This window comes from Danio rerio, chromosome 15, assembly GCF_052040795.2.
Source record: "Danio rerio strain M-AB ecotype USA chromosome 15, GRCz13ab, whole genome shotgun sequence".
NCBI lineage: Eukaryota > Metazoa > Chordata > Actinopteri > Cypriniformes > Danionidae > Danio > Danio rerio.
In genome coordinates, this window is record NC_141035.1 from 21,062,589 (window position 1) to 21,086,902 (window position 24,314).

Here is a 24,314-nt window from a genome sequence, read left to right on the forward strand (position 1 = left end):
TAAGTACACTGAAAAAATTGATTCATTGGATTTACATTTTTTTAAGGTAACTAGTTGCAAATTTATAAGGTTGAATTTAAACAAACAAATTAGGATAAACATTACTACATTTAATTTGTTTGTCTAAATTCAGCCCATATAAACATTTACCTTATAAAATAAAATTGTAAATCCAATTAATATTTATTTTTCAGTGTACAATAAGTACTAGTAAATAAAGTATGGTCTTCTATATCCATGATCCTACCCAGTTACTAACTACCTTACTATTAATAAGCAACAAATAAGGAGTTTATTGAGCTAAAAGTCTTAGTTAAGGTTTCTTATTAGTGAGAATTTTACCTTAGAAAAAAGTGTGAATGATTTTTTAACTCATTTGGAAAGAAGTCTTTTCCTCACAGCAGTCATATTTGATCAAAAATACAATAAAAACAGTAATGCTTTTGACTTTCTTATGTTTTATAATGCAAATACTCCTGTGATTCAAAGCTGAATTTCTATTTTTTAAGGATTCTCTGATGAAACGGTAGTTAAGAATCACTACATTTATTTTAAATGACCACCGTTTTTACATTATAAACATCTTTCTTTTACTTTAAATCTTGAACAATTTAATATGTCCTTGATGAATAAAAGTAAATACATCTGTAATGGAATTTCTGAAAGGTATCAGTTTTCACAAAATGTGATTCAGCCCAGCTTTTTTTATTACTGACAATAATAATAATAATAATAATAATAATAATAATAATAATAATAATAATAATAATAATAATAATAATGTTTCTTGAGCAACATATAATCATGTTAGAATGATTTCAGATCGTGTGACTTTGAATATAGACACAGGGACATATTACATTTCAAATTACATGAAAAACAAACAAACAAACAAAAAAAACATTCTAAGTCAAACTCAAGCATTCAAATACATTCAAAAACACTGATTTCATGTTGTAATTATTTTTTTTAACATTTACTATTATTAAATAAATGAAGTTCTATTAAGCAGAATAGGCTTTTTAAAAAAAACATTAAAACTCATATATAGAATGAGTTCTAACTAAAAACATAAAAACTCAAAAGCAGAATAGGCTTTTTAAAACATTAAAACTCATATAGTGTATATTTTTAAACGGACACTTACAGCTTTGTATCTGACCAGGTAATGGGTGATTGGTGACCCTCCGTCATCTTGTTTGATCCACTTGACTTTGAGAGAATTGCCTTTGGGTTGTAGAGTCCCTTCTAGAATAGGAGGACTGGGCTCTCCTACAAAAACAAAACAGTTGCAGTGTCATGAGAAAAAGCATCATCAATTAAAAGCATGGTTCACCCAAAACAGTAAAAATGCTGTCAACATTGCTAATTAATGGACTATTAGGTTAATCCAAACCAGCAAGACCTTTTTTTCATCTTTGAAACCAGACAAATAAACCAAATCAACTGATAAACAAGCTATTCTGTTAACCATACTGGATGTACTTTATGCATGCACATTTATCAATGTTTATACATGAATAATAAACTAAATATTGGGATTAAACTGTTTGATTTATACACTGTAAAAAGTGATCATTTACTTAAAAAAAGAGTAAACTTAAAGGTATCAAGTTGACTTTACTTAAAAAAGTGAGTAGACCCATAATAACTTTTAAGTTGATTTACCTTAATTTTTAATAATTATGAGCAGTTCATTTATGTACAATTATAATGCCAATGGGTTTACTCATTTTTTTAAGTAAAGTCAACTAATTGTTTTAAAAGCAACAGGTTTACTCACTTATTTTAAGTAAAATCAACAAATCATTTTTTACAGTGTTCTAAACACATTAGGTTTTAACAGATATTTCTTAATTTTGTGAAAGTCTTATGGGTTTGGAAAAGCAAAAGGTTGAGTCAATGATAACAGGTTTCATTTTTGGAAGAACGAGCCCTTTAATATGTGTAAAAGAAAGAAGGGAATGAAGAGGAGGTGATGTAAAGTTGTATCAAAATCTGACTTCCGGAATAAACCTGACTCCCCTTCATGTGCACGCGCATCACGCAGCGCCTGCAGTTAAACTCAGTTAAACAGTTGTTCATCATAACAATCTATCAATAATTTTTTCCACAATTGACAGCAAGAACAAACACAGAAGCGTTGTCTGATTGACATGCAGCACCTATGTTCAAAAGAATTTAAAAGCCAAATAGGAATGTATGCTATGAATGTATACCCCATTTCGAAAGTAAAACATGCTTTAATAGCTAGTGTAAGGGGTGCAGTGTGTGGATGAGAGAAGGGCAGTGTTTTAATGGGATCCGGTTATGTTGTGGTTCCGTGACTGCTGGTGTCGGTTCCTGTATGGTTAAACATTATTACAGTTAAAGTAACTAAGTTAATTTCGATTAAATTAAATCAAAATAAAATATTATTCTAATTATTCTAATTCTAATTATTCTTTTTGTGCATTTTGCCGGGTTTTTGGGCTGGAAAAAGATTGTTATAACAGGCAACACAGACAGGGGTTGGCTCAGTTGGAAACACAGCTGAAATCGTCCATCATCCAAGTATAGTTTCTGGAGAAGTTGTTGAACTTAGAGCTGGGTGCACCTTTTCAAGGATCTAGTGGACTCAGACACGACGTCGAACAAATACATGCTGTTCTTCAGCCTTCCTAAAGCGAATAAACACAGCTATTCTCTCAATAAAATCCATGTTTGTCATTTAGCAATGAACTTAGAGTCACAGAGCAGACAGAAGTCCCACCCATGATGCAAATCTGAATCTGTTGTGAAGTGAATTTCACGCGCGAATAAAGCAAATTTGACACGCAAATGAAGTGAGTAAGCTCGAAATGTTCATGTGTCTATTTACACGCGAATAGCAAATTTACTAATAACATTTATTTGAGCATGCCGCGTCTGGTGTGAACACAGCTAACAATACATACCTTAATATTGAAAATCTTTGTAGTGCTATATAATAAATACTTTTTTTTTGTAATCATGACTAAATCTAATTTAAGCTACAATTTGTTTAATCAAAAATAAAAGCAGCAATATTACACTGTAATTGAAAAAGTTGAATAATTAAAATTTTAAGACAATTTGCTGCAGAGCTTTTCTGAGTTGACTTAACATACATCGAGTCAAGTGCAGTACTTGGGTTGAAAGTTGAGTCAACTAAAAAAAGCTCTGCAGAGAGTTGCCTTACAAGTTGAGTTGAGTCAACTTTTTTATTTTTACAGTGTATGTTTCTACACCTTGCTGTACCAAAAGCAAACTGAACCGTCATTTTTGTAACCTTAAACGACAGTCTTGTCAATTAAAAAGAAAAGGTTTGCATTTTACAACAGAACATAAAATTAATTTCAACAATTGGCATGTATCTCTTCCTCTGTGTAGTTTCAATTACCGTTACAGTGCATTTCAAACAAAAAGGCAGTCCTTTCAAAATACAATTAACTCGATAATTTCAATAACACAGACATTTTTTTATAAATGCTGAAAATAAAATCCGAATCAATTCAAATAATCAACAAATGAATCATCAGAATAGTCAGTGATATTCCAAACTCATGTCATTCAATTGTTGACATACGGAAGACATTACATACAACAGCTTTAAACGATATTAAGCATGTTATTCGTCAACAATATACCATCTGCTGGCCAACCAGATCTCTATACATCCAGTCTGGAAAATCAAAAGCCTCTAATTATGTTTATTAAAAGATGGCACTTTTCCAACGCCCACAATTCTCATCCTCCTACACGCCAGCAATTCCATATAGGCAAGTAATAAAATAATATGACACACGCAGCTTGCCCGGGCCTTTGTAGATGAGTAGGCTGATATTTGGAGGTCACGCTGAACTGTGAACATCCCTATAGAGCAGTCATGTGTATGAACGCACTGCTGTGAATTGGGAATCTGTTCACTGAGGCCTCTCCTTCACGGGCCATCATGATCCATTTCGTTTTAATGAGCAGCGAATGCTCGTTTGATGCACCACATTAGTCTGACGCCGCAGAGTGACACGTAACAACATTGCGTGTTTAAGGCGCACTGAAAAATGAAGGCATTTTACTCTCATTAAGCCAGTAATAAGCCATTAGCCCGTAAGAGGGAGACACTTTCATTCACGCTTATACAGGTTTTTTCATCTTGTTTGGACGTCCTATTTAGCCGTCTATTGATCATTAGCAGTGAAATGACCAATGGTGTCAATTAGGACTGTGCACTGTGATGATATATACATATCGCATGGACAGAATAAAAAGTTAATAGTTTCATATTATGCTAATGGTGTCACAAAATACATTGTTTATGGTAATACCTTTTCATTATTTATATGAGCGCAATATTGCATAACATTGCAGGGCTGCAGGCAGAAATATCAGGCCTGTAATCATTAGTTTTTGAAAAAGTGTTTTATACTTTATTAATGTTTATTTGAATGACATGGTGGCTCAGTAGTTAGCACTGTTGCCTCACAGCAAGAAGGTCGCTGGTTTGAGTCTCTGTTGGGTCAGCTGGCATACAGTATCTGGGTGGAGTTTGCATGTTCTTTTCAAATAGAAAAAAAGAAAACGTTTTTCCTTGTAGTCTATATAAATAACGAAACTATCAATAGACTGAATTTAGAGATATGGTACTACACTGTAAAAAATATATTTTTAAATAAACTGTTTTCCATATTTGGCGTGGTTGATACTGGTATGGTTTTGGTTAATATTTTAGACTTTTTTATGCTTTTGAATTCCGTTATGGGATCTTGATCTTCCCTCCAAAAGCTTTTGACGCTCAAAAGTTTGAAAAAGTGTCTTCTGTTTACATTTTTAACAGTACTGGGGTCAAGAACTGTTATTATTTTAAGTTAGGTAAATCCTCAAAAGTGAGTGCTTGCTAACAGGTTAAAGTGATATATTGTCTGTGTTTTTGTTGTAAATGACTGTACAAAAACCTGCTAACAAACTTCCAACAGTTTTCCTGTTATTTTACAGACTCCTTATTTATTATTTCCTAAAGGTGCAGTAGGTAATTGTCTTCAGAAACATTTTTTGTTGTGCTGGTTGAAATTCTATTCACAGTCCAATAGTAATGCTTAAAGTAAACGATCTAAATGTATTTTTATATTCTGGGTAAGGCATAAGACTAAAAAGACTAAAAAGACTAAAAAATGTTCATCTAATTAAATATTGTCGGGCCTACAACTCCCAAAATTCCAATAAGTAGCTCAAACTATCTGTCAACAAATGTAGATTTGGATTTCTGCGCATCTCTGTTCACGCATATCCACTACGAGACAGTCACAGTCAGGGTTGCTGACTTTTTAAACTCCTGAATCAATATTGGAGTGAGTTTTGCACGCTGAAGGAAGGATGACAGTTATGAATGGGTTATATACATAGATGTGTTGTTCAACCACTGAAATCTCCCGGTGAAAGATTGATGTGACTATATTCAGATTCATCAGGCACCTTTGGGAGCATCGATAATGTCGATTTTATTTAGTTAACAACAAAACATCAACAAATAGCGCTGGTCCACCTAGCCTGCTTTACTGAGCTGAAGCTGCTTTTATATTCACATTAGGCCATTTTTGAACAATGACTGCCTCCCTGTACTGTTTACCATGCTACTCTAAATATTCGCTCTGAAATAGCATGTAAGCATGGCTTAGTAATAAGTGAAATTCCTGCACGCCGCCGGCCAAACACTAACTACATTTCTAACTGGTGAATGACACAAACTAGTGGGTTGTCTGCTGTCATTTTGGCAGATCACCTACTGCACCTTTAACTATCTTGTCTTAAACTACTAAAATGTTAATAAAAGTCACTTTGTTAATCTGTAGAGTTAAATTTTCAACATCAAAAGTAGACAGAGCAGAGATAAAACTACCATAATGCAATTCACAACCATAAATAAACAGAAAACAACATGTGACCCACAAAATACCAATAGTATCTTGTTGCAGCCTTGATTATGCAAGCTGAGACTGCATATCTCAATAGCTATGTTTCCATCCAAAAATGAAAATTAAATTTATGCGCAAAACTGGAATATCACATACTGTAAAACACATGCAAATAGTTTTCCATCCAATGAGTCAAATAGAACAAAATCATCACTTCCTGATTAACTGGTGCCATATATCAACAGTAAAAACGATATTTGCTGCCATAGGAGAAGCTGCATGAGTCTTTTCTTTATTTAATAAATGACTTGCATCTCAGAAGAAGATGCCAACATGTATTGTACACATAGTGGCATTTGAATCCATGAGACGCTCTTGACAGTTCAGGATGTAATTGATAATATAATAACACTAATATCGAAATGGTTAAGGCATTTTAGAATGACCAAAACAACATTTCTGATGTTTTACAATGTGCTCAGCCTGCTGATGTGTCCATTCACACACACTTTGATCATCATATGATCTCTTTTAACAAAATCATGTGACATTTTTTATGCACAGACTGGAATTTGTTTGGTAAAAGTGTTTCCATCACAGTTTAAGCACATATTTTCTTATCGAATAAAAAGTTGATCCTACTTAACTATGCGCATATGTTTTTTATGCGCAACTTCAAAATCTATGTGCATCTTGATGTTTCCATCAACCGATGTTTTTTTTTTAATGTGCATGTTCAAAATGACATAATGCACTGAATAGAGCTAGTGACTTCAGCGTGAGCGGTAAGAGGCAGTAAAAGGTAAAAAGCATTGAATGCAGCTCAGATTGCACTGCACCAAGTTTGCCACCAGAACCCTCTCCAGAATACGGAACCTGTTAATTAAAGACATGTGTGAATATATATATATATATATATATATATATATATATATATATATATATATATATATATATATATATATATATATATATATATATATATATATATAGTTATAAGATATGATCATGATATTGGATTTCTGACATATCCTTCAGCCCTAAAGTCAATGCATTAGTGAATGCACTGCACCAATAAATGACAAATTTCACAGGACCTACGAAATTCCATCGTAACCGCAAAAACTGTACAGGATGTGATAAAAACGTAGTAATTACTCCTAATGTGTTACGAGGTTTTAAAAGGGCAGCACATAAAACTACAGTCCCCACTAACTTGCACGAGGAGTTAGTCCCAAACAATCAGCTCGGTTAACAAGCAGACATTCAACTCCACTCACAGTTTAAAGGGTCATCAATAAACGCTCATCTCTTAATTAATGAAAGTGCAGCGCTACATGATTCATTTCCATCCTCCTTAGCCATCTGTCCCTACAGGATACAGTCAATGAAATGATCAAATACTGTACACGAGGGAGCAAACAGCAGCAAATTAAATGAGACCAAAAATAAAAAGAGTTTTACACGTTTATAAATTAACTTGGTTGTTCATTATCTTAATGGCAGCTCGAGGTGATCTTGAGGGAGTTCACCAGGAATTAATTTGCATAATTTATTAGCACATGCTTTGTTGTTTGTGTTGTTTTAGCACATGATTCGCTAAACTCATTTTGCAAATTGGGTAACAGCATAAACACACCACCAAATTACCCTATATGTATGCTGCAGAAATGGGAAAATTCACAAGTTAAATTTTAAATGAATTGCTCGCAATCAGCTTAAGCTGCATTGGAACAACAGAACATCTGAATTAAAAATAAATTCAAGATAATGCGTTGTAGGAAATTAATAATGTTTTCTACCCTGGTCTACTTAAATGTGACCCTATACTATAGAATCATAGTATTAACAAACTATTAACCAACACTACAAGCTTAATAAACAACTAATTAGCTGTTTATTAATAGTTAGTAAGGTAGAAGTTGGTTTAGGTTTGGGTAGGAGTAAGGATGCAGAATAAGATAATACATTAAACAGTTAATATCTTAATAATAGGCAGGTAATAAGCCAGTAGTTAATAGCATGAATTGCGACCTAAACTAAACTGATACCAATTATAATCTTATATTGGGTATATTTGTGGGAATTGCCAAAAATACATTGTATGATCTTTCTTGAAGACATCTTGTAAATTTCCTCCCCTAAATATAAATAAACTTCATTCTTTGTTAGTAAGATGCATTGCTTAAAACTCAATCTGGACAATTTTAAAGGCAGTTTTCTCAGTATGTTGATTTTTGAACCATACATCACTAGAAATATCCAACCCAAGCTCATTCTGGAAACGTAGCCCCGCGGACGTTTCTGGAGACCGCGATTTATGTGGCCGGAGGTACGTAAAGGGTTTGGTTTTTTTCGAGCGAACGCTGCGGGGCGGTGTGGAGGAGGCCCTGGAGGAGGAGGAGCCGGAGCCGGCCGTGGTAGACGACGACCGGGATCGAGTCCGGGGAACAGCAGGTTCCGGAAATCAGGTAAGACGAAAAACGGAATCCGGAAAATAAGGGCGAGAACGCGGCAGGATCCGAAAACGCGGTCGAAATCGAAGACGAGGGCTTTTGTTTTTTTTTGTTTCGTTTTTTCCGATCCGGCGGCTTTTCGCGCGAGAACGGCGCGGGCGCGAACGCCGCGCGCTCCCGAAATCCGGATCCGCGAAAACAAAAAAACGCTCGAATACGTACCTCCCGGGACGTAAATCGCGGTCCACAGAAACGTCCGCGGGGCTACGTTTCCACAATGAGCCCGGGTTGTAAATATCATGTGTTCAGCTTTTAAATAATAAATCAACATTTACAAAAAAATATAATTATGACAGGTCTTGTGAACCAGGGTCACAAATATGAAAAAAAATAAATAAAATAAATGAAAATAAATAAATACATAAATATAATAATAATAATAATAATAATAATAATAATAATAATAATAAATACTTGTAATTAAATAAAACAAAGAACACACTGATATGGCCTATCCAGTCTTTTTTTTAATGCCCTAGCAAGTGTGGCTATTAGTAAATATAGATCTGTATTCTGAAGATTCAAAAGCATTTCGAGGATGAGTAAGATTACCAATTTTGAGTTCAAATAGATTGATTGCATATGCTTTTAAAAAAGACACAAGGTGGTGCAAATGAATTTGAAGCTTTAACACTGTGTCCGTACAAGATGTGATGTGATTAGGATTACAAAAATAAAGACACCAGACAAATCTTTATTATCTTTATTTCTTTCTCCTGTTAAACACAAAAGAAGATATTTTGAAAAACGCTGGTTGCTGGCACCCATAGACACCCATAGTAAGAAAAAAAGGTTAAAGGAAGTCAATGGGTACCATGCAGCTTATGTATCGGCATTCTTCAATATATTTTTGTTTGTGATCAACAGAAGAAAGAAACTTAAATAGGTTTTAAATGCTGGCAGAAATTAAATTTATTTCGTGAACCATCCCCTTAATGCATTTTTAAGACACTAGACTAATTAGAATTAGACACTTCTAAGATCAAACAAAACACATAATTACTACCTTATATAAATGCTTTTTTATGCTGTTCCGGACATGATGGTGCAGAAATAGAAAATGTTTCTAAAAGAAGATCCCCTAGCTTGTCACAACTAGTCAGGGCAAAAACCCACATGAGCATGGAGAGAATGTGTAAACTCCGCACAGAAATGTCGGCTGGCTTGGTAAGGACTAAAACCAGTGACGTTCTTGCTGTGGGGCAGCAGCGCTAACCACTGGGCCACCGTGCCACCCATCTAGGAAAGGAGGAGTAGGAGTGGAAGGGGGGATTGTTCAAAATGAAGATGACTGTTATGGAACCTAGGGTATTTACAGTGGCTTAGGAATCATCTGATTGGTGAATCACAAATTGAATAATTCGGGACCGGCTGCAAGCAATCATAAGCATGTGATCCTCTCGAAATTAGTTAATAAATAAACTTTACATATTAGAATGGGAATACAATTCTATCAGATGACCTAACTAGCTCTATTTGGATTAATTTAGATTATTTGGGCTAATTTTTTAGAGGAGTGAATCATGCATTAAATACAATAAACTAATTACAGCGCAGATAAAATTTAAAAGCGCAGATAAAAAGATAAAATTTTTATATTTTAATGTTTTATATTTTTTTGAGTGATCAAACAGAATTCAGGGACAGAAATCAAATAAATAACACTGCAAATTCTTCATTGCAGAAATGATTCAATAAAATTAATCTTTTGTTAAAAAAAATTAATCAAACAGTACAGTTTCTTGTGCCTGAATACTTTAAAATTTGCCCATAAAATTAAAATTCAGTAATAATTTACTTAGTCTTAGCCTTTACTTATTACAAACCTTTCCGATTTTCTTTCTTCTGTTGAACACAAAAAAGATACAGCATTTGAAAAAAGCTGGAAACCTGTAAGCATTGACTTCCGTAGTGTTTGTACGGTCTGAAACAAGTTTTTTTTTTAGCTTTCTTCAAAATATCTTATTATTTGCTCAACAGAAGAAAGAAACTCTTTAGGATTTGAAACAACTTGATGGTGATTAAATAGTGACAGAATAAAAATTTTTGTCTGAACTACCCCTTTATTATCTCTTGAAATGCTCTAACACAGTGGTTCCCAACCTGGGGTCCGCGCCCCCCCAAGGGGGGCGCCAGAGTTCACAAGGGGGGCGCGGGAGAGGATAAGTGTTGAGGTAGAAAAAGGCATAAAAATGCTCCACTATTATATAGGGCTTTGCAATTAATCAAAAATCCGATTTCGATTTCGGCTTCAAACGATTATAAAAAAGCATTAATCGAGATAAATGATTATTGCATCATATACCGCCACTTTCTAGTTGTACACGACGTGTTGCTCTTAAAAGCGCGAAAGAGCGCGTACTTATGTGTGTGTGCCAGCACACGCAGTCAGAAGCATATGCGGCCGGTCAGCATTCGCTCTCATTCACACACTGAGAGGAGCAGAGGAGCGCAGACATCTAAAGTCATCTTAACGTGAGCGCTTTAATGGTCAAATAGGTGTCAAAACGCAGTGTTTATTGATTATTCATATTAACCCTCATTTGTGTAATAAACAAACGAGTTGAGGATCAAAAGACGTGAAAGAGAAACTATTAAAGAGACAGGGCGCTATAATCCTTCTGCCGCATGTTTTTATTATTATTAATCAAACAACGAGAAAGCCCTCGCTGCTCTTGACTGAAGGACTGCTGTAGCTAAATTGTTTTTCTTACAGTGAAGATGCTTAAAGCAGTTTGTTTCATATTTTTATTCTATTGTATTTATTTCTCTTTCCTTTGCAGGGTGGAAAATAACTGTATGTATACACTTGAAGTCAGAATTATTAGCCCTCCTGAATATTAGCAACCCTTTTCCTCCCCAATTTCTGTTTCATGGAAATATTTTTTTAACTTATTTCTGAACATAATAGTTTTAATATCTCGTTTCTAATTACTGATTTCTTTTATATTTGCTATGATAACAGCACATAATATTTTACTAGATATTTCTCAAAATACAAGCATTCAGATTAAAGTGCAATTCAAAGGCTTAGTGTAATTAGGCAAGTCATTGTATAACCGTAGTTTCTTCTGCAGACAATCAAATATATATATTGCTTAAGTGGGCTAATAATATTGACCTTAAATTGGTTTCAAAATATTTAAAGCTGTCTTTATTCTAGCTAAAATAAAACAAATAGAAAAAATATATATTTTAGGAAATATTGTTAAAATTCCTTGCTCTGTTAAACATAATTTGGGAAATATTTATAAAAAAAAAAATCTCAGGAGCGCTAATAATTTTGACTTCAACTGATAATCGTTTTGAATAATCGTGATTACAATTATGACCAAAATAATCGTGATTATGATTTTTCCCAAAATCGAGCAGCCCTACTATTATACAGTATATGTATTTTTAAGTACAAAAAAAATCTAAACACATGCTTAAAATTCCAACATAATAGTAAAAATAATGAAAATAAATAACTTTAAATAATTATTTAAATTTTGCTCACTCACACAATGTGCTTGTCAACGTGTTGTAAAGGCAAAACCAAAACAAAAATGGCAGAGAAACGTAAATGCAGTGAATCCTCAGAGGCGAAGAAAAAGATATACATATACATACATAGTATATACATATATACACAGTACATATGTGTGTGCGTGCGTGTGTATTTATATGGTGGGGGGGCTCCAATGTTTGTATATGTTCATGTGGGGGGGCCCCAAAGAAAAAGGTTGGGAACCACTGCTCTAACAGTCACAGGCCTTAAAATACATATAAATGTCATTTTATCAACCCAGGCTCATTCTGAAAACGTAGCGCTATATATATTTCTGCAGATCGCATATTTGTCCCAGTAGTTGTTTTTTCTAGTTTTTGTTTTCGTGAATCCACCACATTTGACATTTTGAGATCTCAAATTTCTCTCGCGATTGCCATTTGCGCCTGCTGTTCTCATGTAAATCCACCAGAGGCCACTGTCGACTGACTGACTGACTAATTGACTGACCCAGCCTCATTCATTCATTTATTTATTTTCTTTTCGACTTAGTCCCTTTTATTAATCTGGGGTCGCCACAGCGGAATGAACCGCCAAGTTATCCAGCACATGTTTTACACAGCGGATACCCTTCCAGCTGCAACCCGTCACTGGGAAACATCCATACACACTCATTCGCACACATACACTACGGACAATTTAGCCTACCCAATTCACCTATAGCACGTCTTTAGACTTGTGGGGAAAACTGGAGAACTCAGAGCCGGGGAAAAATGCAAACTCCACAAAGAGATGCCAATGACCCAGCCGAGGCTCAAACCAGTGATCTTCTTGCTGTGAGGCAGTTGTGCTACCCACTGTGCCACCATGACGCCCTGACCCACCCTCCTCCTTCCCTAAACCCAACCAATAGTGTTTTCAAAAATATCGATTGACCCGTCCACCCACTACCTTAAACCCAACCGACAGTTTTAAAAAGCAATCCAAAAAAAGAAAATCCCTTGCCTGATTTTTACCACACTTTTACACTGTTATTTACTTGTTTATTTAATTTTTTTGGTTTCTTTTTTCGTCTTACTCTGGAACCATTCTTGACTAGACAGGAACCCTGTCGTCGTGGTCACACCTCTCTGCGTCTCAAGTCTGCAGACATACATGTCGAGCTAACTGGACAAACTGGTAACAGCAGAAAAGTTGTCCATGTGGAGGTAAGTGGTCAGCTGGTAAGCACGAAACAGTAATGGCATCATAGCGCCCAGCTGCTTTGTTTTAAAGATGAAATGCAGTCATACGTACTTCTGGCTACATAATTTACGATCTCCAGAAATGTATGCAGGGCTACAATTTCAGAATGATCCCATGTTGTATTGTACTCTATAACTTCACAAATCACATGTGTTCTGAACTGTGACTCCTGACCAGTTATAATCCTGACTCAGCTATGTGACAACAGCGAATATGCACATTACGATATCTATGCTATAGTGAAACAATATATCGTGCAGCCTTATATTCCTCTCAGGCTCAAATTAATTTTATAAACAGGAAAAATCTGATCTTTGGGGAAAATTATCATATAGGGTAGTACAATAGAATCCTGACTTGTTTTTGAGAGAGACCTTCACATGCAAGGCGTTCTGGGATGTTGCAGGTTTGCAACATTGGCTCAGTGTGGTAATTAGACACTGACGACTGAATATGATATGAATAATAAGTTTTTATATACAACTTTTCAAACAATGTAAAAAAATGCTTTTCAGTGGCAGAACAACAACAACAACAATATGGGATCCAAATCCAATATCTCAAATCCTCATTGAGTAGGTCATGTTTCTAAGTCATGTGGTACTCCAAGAAACATTTTTTTGTGTGTGTGTCATTTGGTGAGCAAGTGGGGAAACTGTTTGTTGCTAATGGACAACCAAGTCCTGCAGTGGTACTTCTGAGTAAAAAAACTCATAAAATATGTATCTGGAGTAATAAGATAGTTAGTTTTTAACTGTTGCAAATCAGCAATGCCTGCCTTAAAAGGGATATACAATGGACATATGGTCAACAATAATTTTTCTGTACAGAATCATCATGAAATACACATTCAGGTAAAAATAACCAGCATATCAAAGCACAAACTTTGCAGCAAAGAGGAGGACCCCTCTAAAAAGGTTCAAAGGTATGTTGAAAGGAAATGAGGAACTGTGAAAGTTACTGAAACATGCTCGAAACTGAGAAAAAATAAAATAAACCATTGAGAACAACCACTTGCAGCATCTACTGTAGCATTTTTGGAGGGGATTTTCTAATTTGGATATAATTGTACACTGGTAGCAGCATATCCAAAGCAACACGAGATGAAAAGCCGTCAATGTAGAGCGTCTGTAAACCCGCTGCTTGTCAAAATGTTTAGACTGAACATAAAAGAGCGAGATTGTCGTACCCAGTGATCGCTCTGGGGAAATGTTTTTCAGCTCCAGAGCTTTTGATGTCATTTCCATGGTTGGCAGGACACGGCATCAACTTTTCTCTCTCTCTCTCTTTTCTCCTGATTCCATATTCACCACGGAAGATAATTTGTGCAGTCAGAGCGCAGTGGTTGCTCAAGGGTAACAGTCTCGGTTAAAAATTGGGAATGGATGAATTTTCATGACCTGTCTGGGGGGATTTAATTCTAGAAATGTGACAGGAGTGAGTTCTAATGGCGGGTTAGGGATGAATGCAGTGATCCTGATGTGAGTGAGGGCTAATCCTGCACGTGAGAGGATGGAGCTGGAGCCCGAGTGTTTACCTTCTGCTCATCAGTGTGGATGACATCACCAGCACCATGCAAGCCACATGACACAGTCACATCATATGCACGCACATGATTGGTTGAAAGGAAATTGGAAGAGGTTGCATGAAAGATACAAAAATACAGACACAGATGTAACAATGTGAAAAAAGAGTCAAGGGTTAGAACAAACTGCAGAAGAAACATAAAAAAACCAAGCAACTCAAAATGGTTTTAATCACCACACAGAGAACACAACATTGAGCACAGAAGCAGAGACACGCTGAGCAGGATTTCCACTGAGAGATTGAGCATATGGTCTGCTTTAAAACACAACTCCAAATCTAATGTTGTGTTTTTTTATGAAATAAATGTGAACGGTACCAATACAAACCCTTACAATGTTAGGGTGTTCGTAGTAGTTGCTACAGGATTTCTAAGCAGTTGCTAGGGGGGTTTGGTGGTTGCTATGGTGTTGCTACAGTATGTGCTTTGTGCTTGCTGAAGCATTCTGGGTAGCTAGTTAGTGTCTTGCTTTTTCCTGGTAGTCAACATTTCAGAGTAGTTGCCAATGTGTGGCAATGTGGCTGATAAACAGAAGGCAACAGTCAGGTTCCAGAAGTAAAACCTCCACATTTAAGTTCTTCTTAACATTAAATATAACTTATTATTAATTATTAAATATATAGTTAATCACAGGCTTAGCTCTGAAGTTGTTAACGGATTGTAAATAATTTGTAGTAAAAAAAATAAAAATAAATAAAAAACATGTATGTTGAACAAATAAATATTCCTGAAACCAGCACATGTTGCTTTGCCGTTGTCAGGGTGTTTAGTTGTTGCTTTGGAGTTACTATTTGGTTGCTGTTTTGGGTGGCTGATGTGGCATTTCTTTATGATTGCCATATACGTTTCCATTTGGTTGTCAGAATGTTGCATGGTGGCTTAAGAGTAATTCTTCAGCCCAAAGTATACTTTATTATATAACTGTATGTGAGGATCTGTGTATAGTTCACATGATGTGAGTTGCATTTGCACTGCCTTCCTTCTAAAAATCTAAATGTTCATCCACTAATGAAGTTTCAGACTGTGTCAGTCAGTTAATTTAGGATTTACAGAAAGACCGATAGTGAAACTTTTCTATGAAGATTCTGACATGACATAAATGAGAAATTAATTTTTACTATGTGGTCACTATTGCTTTGTTATTACATATCGTTTTGTACAGTATGCACATTTTCTTTTACAGTATTTGTAAATATTTAATCTAAATCATGCCAAACAATTACTTTATTTATTTATTTATTTATTTTTAATTTTTTATATATATGCAAAACTATATTTTAGCCAATCATATCAGTGGTCAATAAGTCAACAATCCATTACATATGCAAAGAGTGTGTTTTGGTGAAAGAGTCAAAACAGGACAGAAATAAGTGCGGTAACTGTAAATGATCATGTATTTTTTATAAGAATATTGCTAAAATTATAAGCAGACATCAAAGAACAGCACAAGATTGAAAACAGAGCAGTTCATGAACCTTTAAAACAAATACGAAGACATGTCTGTCACTTAGAATTTGGACGTTTGTGCATGTGCAGTGCTCAGCATAACTAAGTAAACCCCATTTTGAAAATGAATATTCTTATCCATTTCTCAGTGAATATAGGCAATGTATTTTGGTTCATTTAAACATAACTGATTTATTAAACAGATATATTTAATAAAATCAGATTTTAGTCACCAAACTTGTTTACAAATTGAACGATAATACAATTAAAGTCAAATTAAATATTACAACCTATAAAAACTATGACCTACAAAATTTCAACTATATTTTTAATTTTACATTTTTGCTCCTCTTTCAAATTTGCTTCATTTTAAAATTTAAATTAAATATTTTACTATTACATAAATTTGGGTGTACTAGTTTTTGGTCCAATATTGTAAGTTATTTTGTTAGATAAGCTCCAGATTCATTACTGACTAATCTAATGTATGCAGAAATATAATATTGAATAGCTTCCTATTAAAAATATGAATTTATGAATTTAAAAGATTTTTGAGGGGTGTAATTACATATGCTGAGCAATGTATGCTAAGTACGCATGAAACAAAGTACGGTATACTTTGGGCCGTTGATTTTTGCTAAGCAGATACTCTTTGAGGCTCTGAAGGTGTTCCTCTAGATCAGGGGTGTCCAAACTCGGTCCTGGAGGGCTAGTGTCCTGCATAGTTTTGCTCCAACTTCCTTCAACACACCTGCCAAGAAGTTTCAAGTATAGAAAGAGCTTGATTAGCTGGTTCAGGTGTGTTTAATTAGGGTTGGTACTAAAATATGCAGGACTGAGTTTGGGCACCTCTGCTCGAGATTGTAGCTTATGTTTATTTTGGGTCCTTTTCGTTATATGGGATTCATCTGGGTTTTATCACTTGGAAGGTGAAAAATGTGCTCAGCAAATATGATAAGGTATATGTTACACATCCCAGTGTAATATTTGCATTAAAGAGATATTCATAGTTCACAAACTTTATATTTGTGATGTATTTGATATTTGTGATATATATAGTTGGACTAGGATTATGTGGTGCCTAAACCTAGGAATACAAGAATGCTTTTCCGCAGCCACAAAGCCAGAACACATAAACTTATTACATAAAGAAGGATCTTTCTGGCTTCTGTTTTAAAACAATACAATCATTTCTATTGATCATCATATATCTACAAAACAAACCTGTGTCCTCAGTGTGAAAATGAAAAATCCCATCTAGGGAGCAAATGAAAAGCAAAAAAAAAAAGAAAGAAAATGTTCACTTTTATTTAGTTTGATGCGTTTCGCTAAGGAATTAAATAGCATATCAATTTAAAGACCCAATGAGAACACATGACAGCAAGGTTTTGCAAACTTGCTGATGCTATAGTAACTAAAGACAGATATTAATAGAAGAGAGGGACATTTTTTGTTATAAATAGCATTTGATAGGACAAAAAAAGCTATTTTAGTCAAATCTCACATGCTAACAAATGAATGACATTGAGCAAAAGCTACAAAACTCTCATTTAGATTCCACAGGGTCTTTAAATCATACACAGAAAGCACCCACATTAAAATACTATAGTAATTTAAAGTAAATACTATAGTGTTTTTAAACTATACTATATGTGTATTACTATCCCTGCTGAAAAAAAAAAAACAGCTTGGTTTTAGCTGGTTGACCAGCCTTGTTTTAAAGAGGTTTTAGCCATTTCCAGGCTGGTTTCCAGCCACTTCCAGCTTGGTCTTAGCTGGTCAGGCTGGGAGATGACCAGCTAAAACCAGCTTGACCAGCCTAGCCATCCTGGGAGTCTAGCCAAAACCAGCTATGTCCAGCTTAAACCAGGCTGGTCAAGCTGGTTTTAGCTGAAAATTTTCCAGCCTGACCAACTAAGACCAGGCTGGAAGTGGCTGAAAACCAGCCTGGAAATGGCTAAAACCCCTTTAAAACCAGGCTGTTTGACCAGCTAAAACCACCCTAGTCTGGTTTAAACTGTTTTTTTTTTTTTGTCAGCAGGGATGTGTATTAGTTTACTTTAGTTTATACTGCAGTAAAATGTTATTTTTTATATAATATCCAAAAATGTTGTAGGAAAATACATGATAGGTAGTAGTTTGTTTGTATTACTATAGTTGTGTTACCATAGCAACTACAAATTCACCACAGTCAGTTCATTCAAGTACTTTACTATAGCATGGTTGAAAATCACTATAGACCATTTGAATGTGGTGACAAAACTGGCCCATGAACACTTCCTGCTTATTCTGTAACAAAAGACGATTCAAACATTACTTAACGTTAAAACAGCTATCATAACTTTATTTGGCAATATGTGGGCTGTTCAGGACTATCGGAAGCTATGGAAATTAAAAATGTAAAACAGGAAACACATTAAGACCATTGTTACTGTTTACATCCCTCAAAATGGTCTATAGCAATTACTATAAATTACTACAGCATTTTTTCGTGAGCGCACTAGAAAGGATTTAAGAAATAATAATAAAAAAAGATCACAGACAACTCAAAACACTTACTTGTGTAAGAATAACCTGTAGGATCCAAATGGGGGGAAAATATACAAATGGGAAACAAAATCACATAAAATGACAGGATGAAAAAAAAAAGTCTGAAGATGTCAAAGGGTAAAAGCTTGCAACAAGATCAGACAGCGACACTTTCTCATCTCTCATACTTTACCTGAGTTAGAGTCATTACTCTCTGGACTACATCCTGGATATTTCAGCACTAAATGGGTTTGGTTTCATGCACTGACAGGAAATAAATCCCAGTGCACAAAGTGTTGAGTGTATTATGTGATAATGGAATCTCTGGAAGCCCCAAAAACATCTCGCTCATCACACAAACAACCACCAGGGGGAGAAAGAGGGCAGATGTGTGTGGTGGACGGACGTGAGAAGAATATAAACACAGATTGCTGAAATATTCCTGTAGTGTGCGGTGTTATGATTGATTTTTATTGATGTTTGGTGGAATGTTTGCAGGATCTGATGTCCTGTTTGAGAACAAGATGTTCTGTTCGTACAAGTTGGATGAATCAATTATTGATAAAAAATCATTTATTTAAGGTGTGACCAGTATAGACTGCATATTTGAATGTGCTTAGCAGCAGTAAACCTGCCAAGTATGTATTATTCATACATATTGATTTGACAATGCAACATGACCATTAACCAATTCTCTCCATGCGCTGAATTACAATCGTACATCATCATTTAGCCCTTTGAGATCTTTATTTAGATGCTCTGAAATTCAAAATGTCCATTTCATGCAGTATTCTTGTCATAGAATAATGAAAATATGCTGAGGAAGTGCTTATATTAAAAGCACATCTATAGTCTATCTATGAATGATTAAAATAACCACCCGGTTTCTCTTCATGATGAATAATACATAACCTGCATATGGGCAAAAAAAGGGGGGTGGACAGCCAAGTGGGAATTGTTTACTGGTTGTCAAAATGTTGCAACTGCATTAAACCACCCAGGTGTTGTCTAGAAAATGTGGTGCTTCAGAACTCGGAGGCGCCACAAAGAGGCTAACAATTACTCTGAGTTCAGTTCAGTTCAGCTGAGAACAGAGTTAAGGTGAGCCAGTCAACCATATCAAGAGCTCGACATAACAGCGACCTGCATGGGAGTGAGGCATAAAAGAAGCCATTACTCAAAAAGTACCACGCAAAAAGCATTTGACTGGAGTTTGCATTATGGGGACACAGTTGCTGTCAGCTTTTGTGGTTTATGAAGTTTGAGCATTGTGACACTATAGACCATATGGTATTTTAGAATAGTAATAAAACATATTTAAATATATCACTTAATAATACTACACTGTAAAAATAAATGCCTGCTTCTGCACTATTCCATCACGTTTTCACAAATATATTAAGTTAACTTAATTGTTTCTTTTGCAAATTTAAGTGGATTGAACATAAAATAATTAATAAAATTAATAATTAAAATAATTAAGTTGTCTAAAAAATCCTCAGCAATTGCATTAATTCAGCTCGTTTTAAATAAGTAGTTTAAACAAGCAGCCAAATGATATTTTGATTGTAATATTACTACTACTACTACAAATAATGATAATAATAATAATAATAATAATAATAATAATAATAGCATTATAATATTTTTTTAAATAATATTTTTTCAATAATAATACGTTTATTATAATTCTATTCATATAAAAATATACAACTACTACTAATAAGAAAAGTATTCTAGAGAGAAATGGTTGATTACCATTTTGTTAGCATATTTATCATTTTGATAGCCAATGGGGCGTTTCCGAAAACCGCCGTAGCCAAATAAGGCTGCAAGTTGCAAACATAAAGTTTGTTGATTTGGCTTTTCCCAAATCCATCAATCCAATGAACATGGGCAAACTGCGTCGCAAACTTGTATGCTTGCAACTATACCTCTGGAGCTGTTGCTAAAAACATAGTTCCTGGCTGTGTTCTATTCCCAGTTATCGCCTCTATGCCCTGTTCATTTAGAACATTCTAACATTTAAACTTGGAATGATTTAAAAAGAAAACACTAAAGTCATCTCTTTTAGGGGTAACTTGCTTTCCAAATAATTTTTACAGTTCAGTTTTAGCAATCTTCATGTTTACAATTGCGCTCCTTTCACAATGCACTTTGAAAACAATTATGTCATTTTGAACAGTCTAAGCTATAGGTGACCTATTATTTAAAAGCAGAATTTATGTTACGTCTCCAAAGCTTGTGAAAACAAAAAAACATAGCATACGTTATTGCTTTTAATTTATAGTAGGTTATTTATTAAATATATGTACCGTATATGACATGGGCCTGTTGATTAGAACGTTTCTGCAGTTGTTTGCATGTGTCAAACTGTAAAAAAGTAAATAAAAAATAAACAATATCCTGCTTAAAAAAACTTATAATAATAAAACTAAAAATAATAAAGTAGGATTTGTTTTCATTTACTAATCATTAGTACATATTACATTTCATTTTCTAATAAATAGCCTCATTATTTATTTATTTATATGATTTATAGATTAGATTAGAATACATGTTAGAATAAGTGTAAGTGATTTTATGTTTTAGGATAGAATATGTAATGTTCTCAATAATATTTGTAAAGGAAACAAATATATATAGGCCCTATGTGCCATTTACATATATTTCAATTAATATGGAAAGCGAGTGCATATTTTTACCAAAACTAACATTGGATTTTTTTTAAATCTGTGTGTCTGTGTAAAACAATATAAGCATCCTTATGGGCATTTTACGGTAACTAATGTGGTTCAAACGATAGATCTGCAAAAGAAAAACTACGGGTTTTGGGAAACACTCGTCACAACATTGTCCTTTTCCCAAACTATGCAACATTCTATGGTATTTCAGCCTTGAGTTACGGCGTTGTTTGGGAAACATACCCCTGATCTGGCTTGTTTTAGCATGTTGCTAAAATGTACTTTTTAGCATTTATAAAAGTGTATAAAAGTAACCTTTTTTTTTTGGAGTGTATTTGTGACCATTTGTATTACCACAGTTCTTCTACAAATAGCTAGCACAAATTATAGATGTGTACATAAATTACAGTGTACATATTTGCTTTATTCTTAGTAAAACAAAGTGTGTTCATGAGGTTAATGTGTTTATTATTTGACAATAACTAATTGGTTTGTTAGCTTGTTTCTAGCAAATTTAGCAAATTTAACCATTCAAATTTGCTATTTTAAGGACGAAAAAACACTTTGTGCCCTGGCACATGGTCTAACAGGGTTGAGCTCATTAACTTAATGAGTTATGGGTGTGTTTTGAGTGCATTAAAGTAATCAGAGTCTCATCTCCAATTCACTTGATTTAATTTTGTTTGTTAAGCACAAATATTTGTTTCCATTTCCATTTCTAATTCAGGGCGATGAGGGGGCGCAGCAGGTAGTGTTGTCGCCTCATAGCACGAAGGTCACTGGTTCAAGCCTTGACTGGGTCAGTTGACATTTCTGTGTGGAGCGCTCTGAACTAGACTTTAGACCAGCTTATAGTTGGTCAATGCCACGATCTATTAAAGTTCCTCAAAAAGCAACGCACCGATATTGTGCCTTAACACAGCTTTTCACTTCACTTTTAGACTGAAATACCTCCACAAAGTGGCGCAAATGGATTTGCTTTTAAAACAACATGCCTTAAAATATGAAAATTAGGGTTGAGCTGGTCTGAAATACACAGGGTGTATGATTGGGCCCGTTATCTGTCTAACGTGTTATGACAGGGCCAACGTGTTTTAGAATGTTGTTACACTTTCAAGTTCTTTGTTGGAAGATTATATGCTCAAAAGAAAGATTGCAGGTTGCTAGATCGATAGCTAGATACTGTGGCTGGCTGGCTGGCTGGCTGGCTGGCTGGCTGGCTGGCTGGCTGGCTGGATGGATGGATGGATGGATGGATGGATGGATAGATGGATAGATAGATGGATAGATAGATAGATAGATAGATAGATAGATAGATAGATAGATAGATAGATAGATAGATAGATAGATAGATAGATAGATAGATAGATAGATAGATAGATAGATAGATAGATAGATAGATAGACAGATAGATAGACAGACATTCTAAAAACATAAAAAATCTTAATATCATGTCATGCTGTAATGCTATGTTTCGATTCACTTGTAATTCAGTTAAATGAGAGAATTGGTCAAGGTACTGGAAATATGTTAATATTGAAACTAATTAAGTCATTTCTCTGGGCTCTTTAGCACATTGAGCACAGACTGTATCTTTGAGCATCTGCGTCAGCCAAAGACTTTACACTAGCTGGTGATAAGGTGTGTGGGCCGTCACGGCACGCTGCGCTGGTGCTGATGGAACCATGGGGTCCTGAGAGAGAGAGAGAGAGAAACGTGATACTCACGAACATGCTCGGTTTTGAAGACCATTGACGGGCTGCTGTCGCCTTCGCCCTTGCCATTGATAGCAGACATCTTGACTTCGTAATCTGTTTCAGGTTTAAGGCCAGTGACTGTGACTGAACTCAGTCCTGCAGGGAAGCAGCAAGAAGTAGATTTAATCAAAAACCCATTCATTAATTCATAAACAACAGCATGCATGTTAGATGGGCGGCAAAAAACCTTGCCACGAAACATAGCAGAAATACATTTAACATTTAAAGCTACAGACGAGATATTTTTCATTCACTCTCATTCCTTTTGTTATATCGTTCACTAACCCTCAAAATCTTTATAACATTAATTACTTTGCAGAATATAAGTTACTTAAAATAAAAAAGGGGGTCCTTTTTAAGTCTTAAAGTGCTGGTAGTCATTTACTTGCATTTATGAATCTAAAAAGAATGAAGTTTTAAGTATATTTGGCTCCTTCAAAAAACTAAACATGAGAAAATACCAATCCTGCCAAAGTTTAAAAAATGATGTGTTAATTTGACGATAGGTATGACTAGTGTTGGCATGGATGTAAAGTTCAGCCAAAAATGAAAATGTACTTTGTGTTTACTCTCTCTCAAGTGGCTTCAAACCTTCATGTGTTTCTTCATTCTGTTCAACACTAAAGATATTATGAATAAAGCTGAAAACCTGTAACCATTGGCTTCCATAGTAGGAAAAACAAATACTATGAAATTCAATGTTTACTGGTTTTCAACATTCTTCAAAATATCTTATTTTGTGTTTAACAGACAAAAAGAAACTCATAAATGTGTGAAACAAGTAAAAGTGGAATGACTGCGAGTGGAATTTTGAGAGCTGTCATTTTCATTACACCCTACATGATTTGTGGAGAAATCATGCTCACAAATGAGCTAAAGTATTCAAAACTTTTCCTGTTTTCTCTAAAGCTGGAAATCAAGAGTCTACATGCATTTGCATGTCAACAAAGAACACAAATATGTCATTGGTCAATGGCTTTTCTCTGGATTTGAACAAAACATTTGGGATAATGTACAGTTGAAGTTAGAATAATTACCCCCCCCAGAAATTTTGGCCCTTTGTTTGTTTTTTTTCCCCAATTTTTGTTTAATGGAGAGAAGATTTATTTCAGCACATTTCTAAACAAAATAGTTTTAATAACCCATTTCTATT

At 34.7% G+C, this 24,314-nt stretch overlaps 2 protein-coding genes across 52 annotated transcripts in view; both read right to left on the reverse strand.

Annotated features, from left to right (window-relative positions):
- The window catches only part of LOC147840601 (uncharacterized), a 570,564-nt gene that overhangs the window by 146,879 nt on the left and 399,371 nt on the right, over window positions 1-24,314 (reverse strand). The window lies entirely within an intron of this gene.
- Window positions 1-24,314, reverse strand: part of ncam1b (neural cell adhesion molecule 1b) — a 220,620-nt gene that overhangs the window by 35,693 nt on the left and 160,613 nt on the right. For 35 of the 51 annotated variants that reach the window (XR_015508319.1, XR_015508318.1, XR_015508312.1 and 32 more), the window contains 2 exons: window positions 23,132-23,257; window positions 1,148-1,272 (listed from right to left, as the gene is read on the reverse strand). Coding sequence is in view for 13 of the 51 variants with exons in the window: in XM_087282357.1 (XP_087138483.1) it covers window positions 1,148-1,272; window positions 23,132-23,257 (251 nt within the window). In the remaining 38 variants the exon portion in view is untranslated. 51 annotated transcript variants of the gene reach the window in all.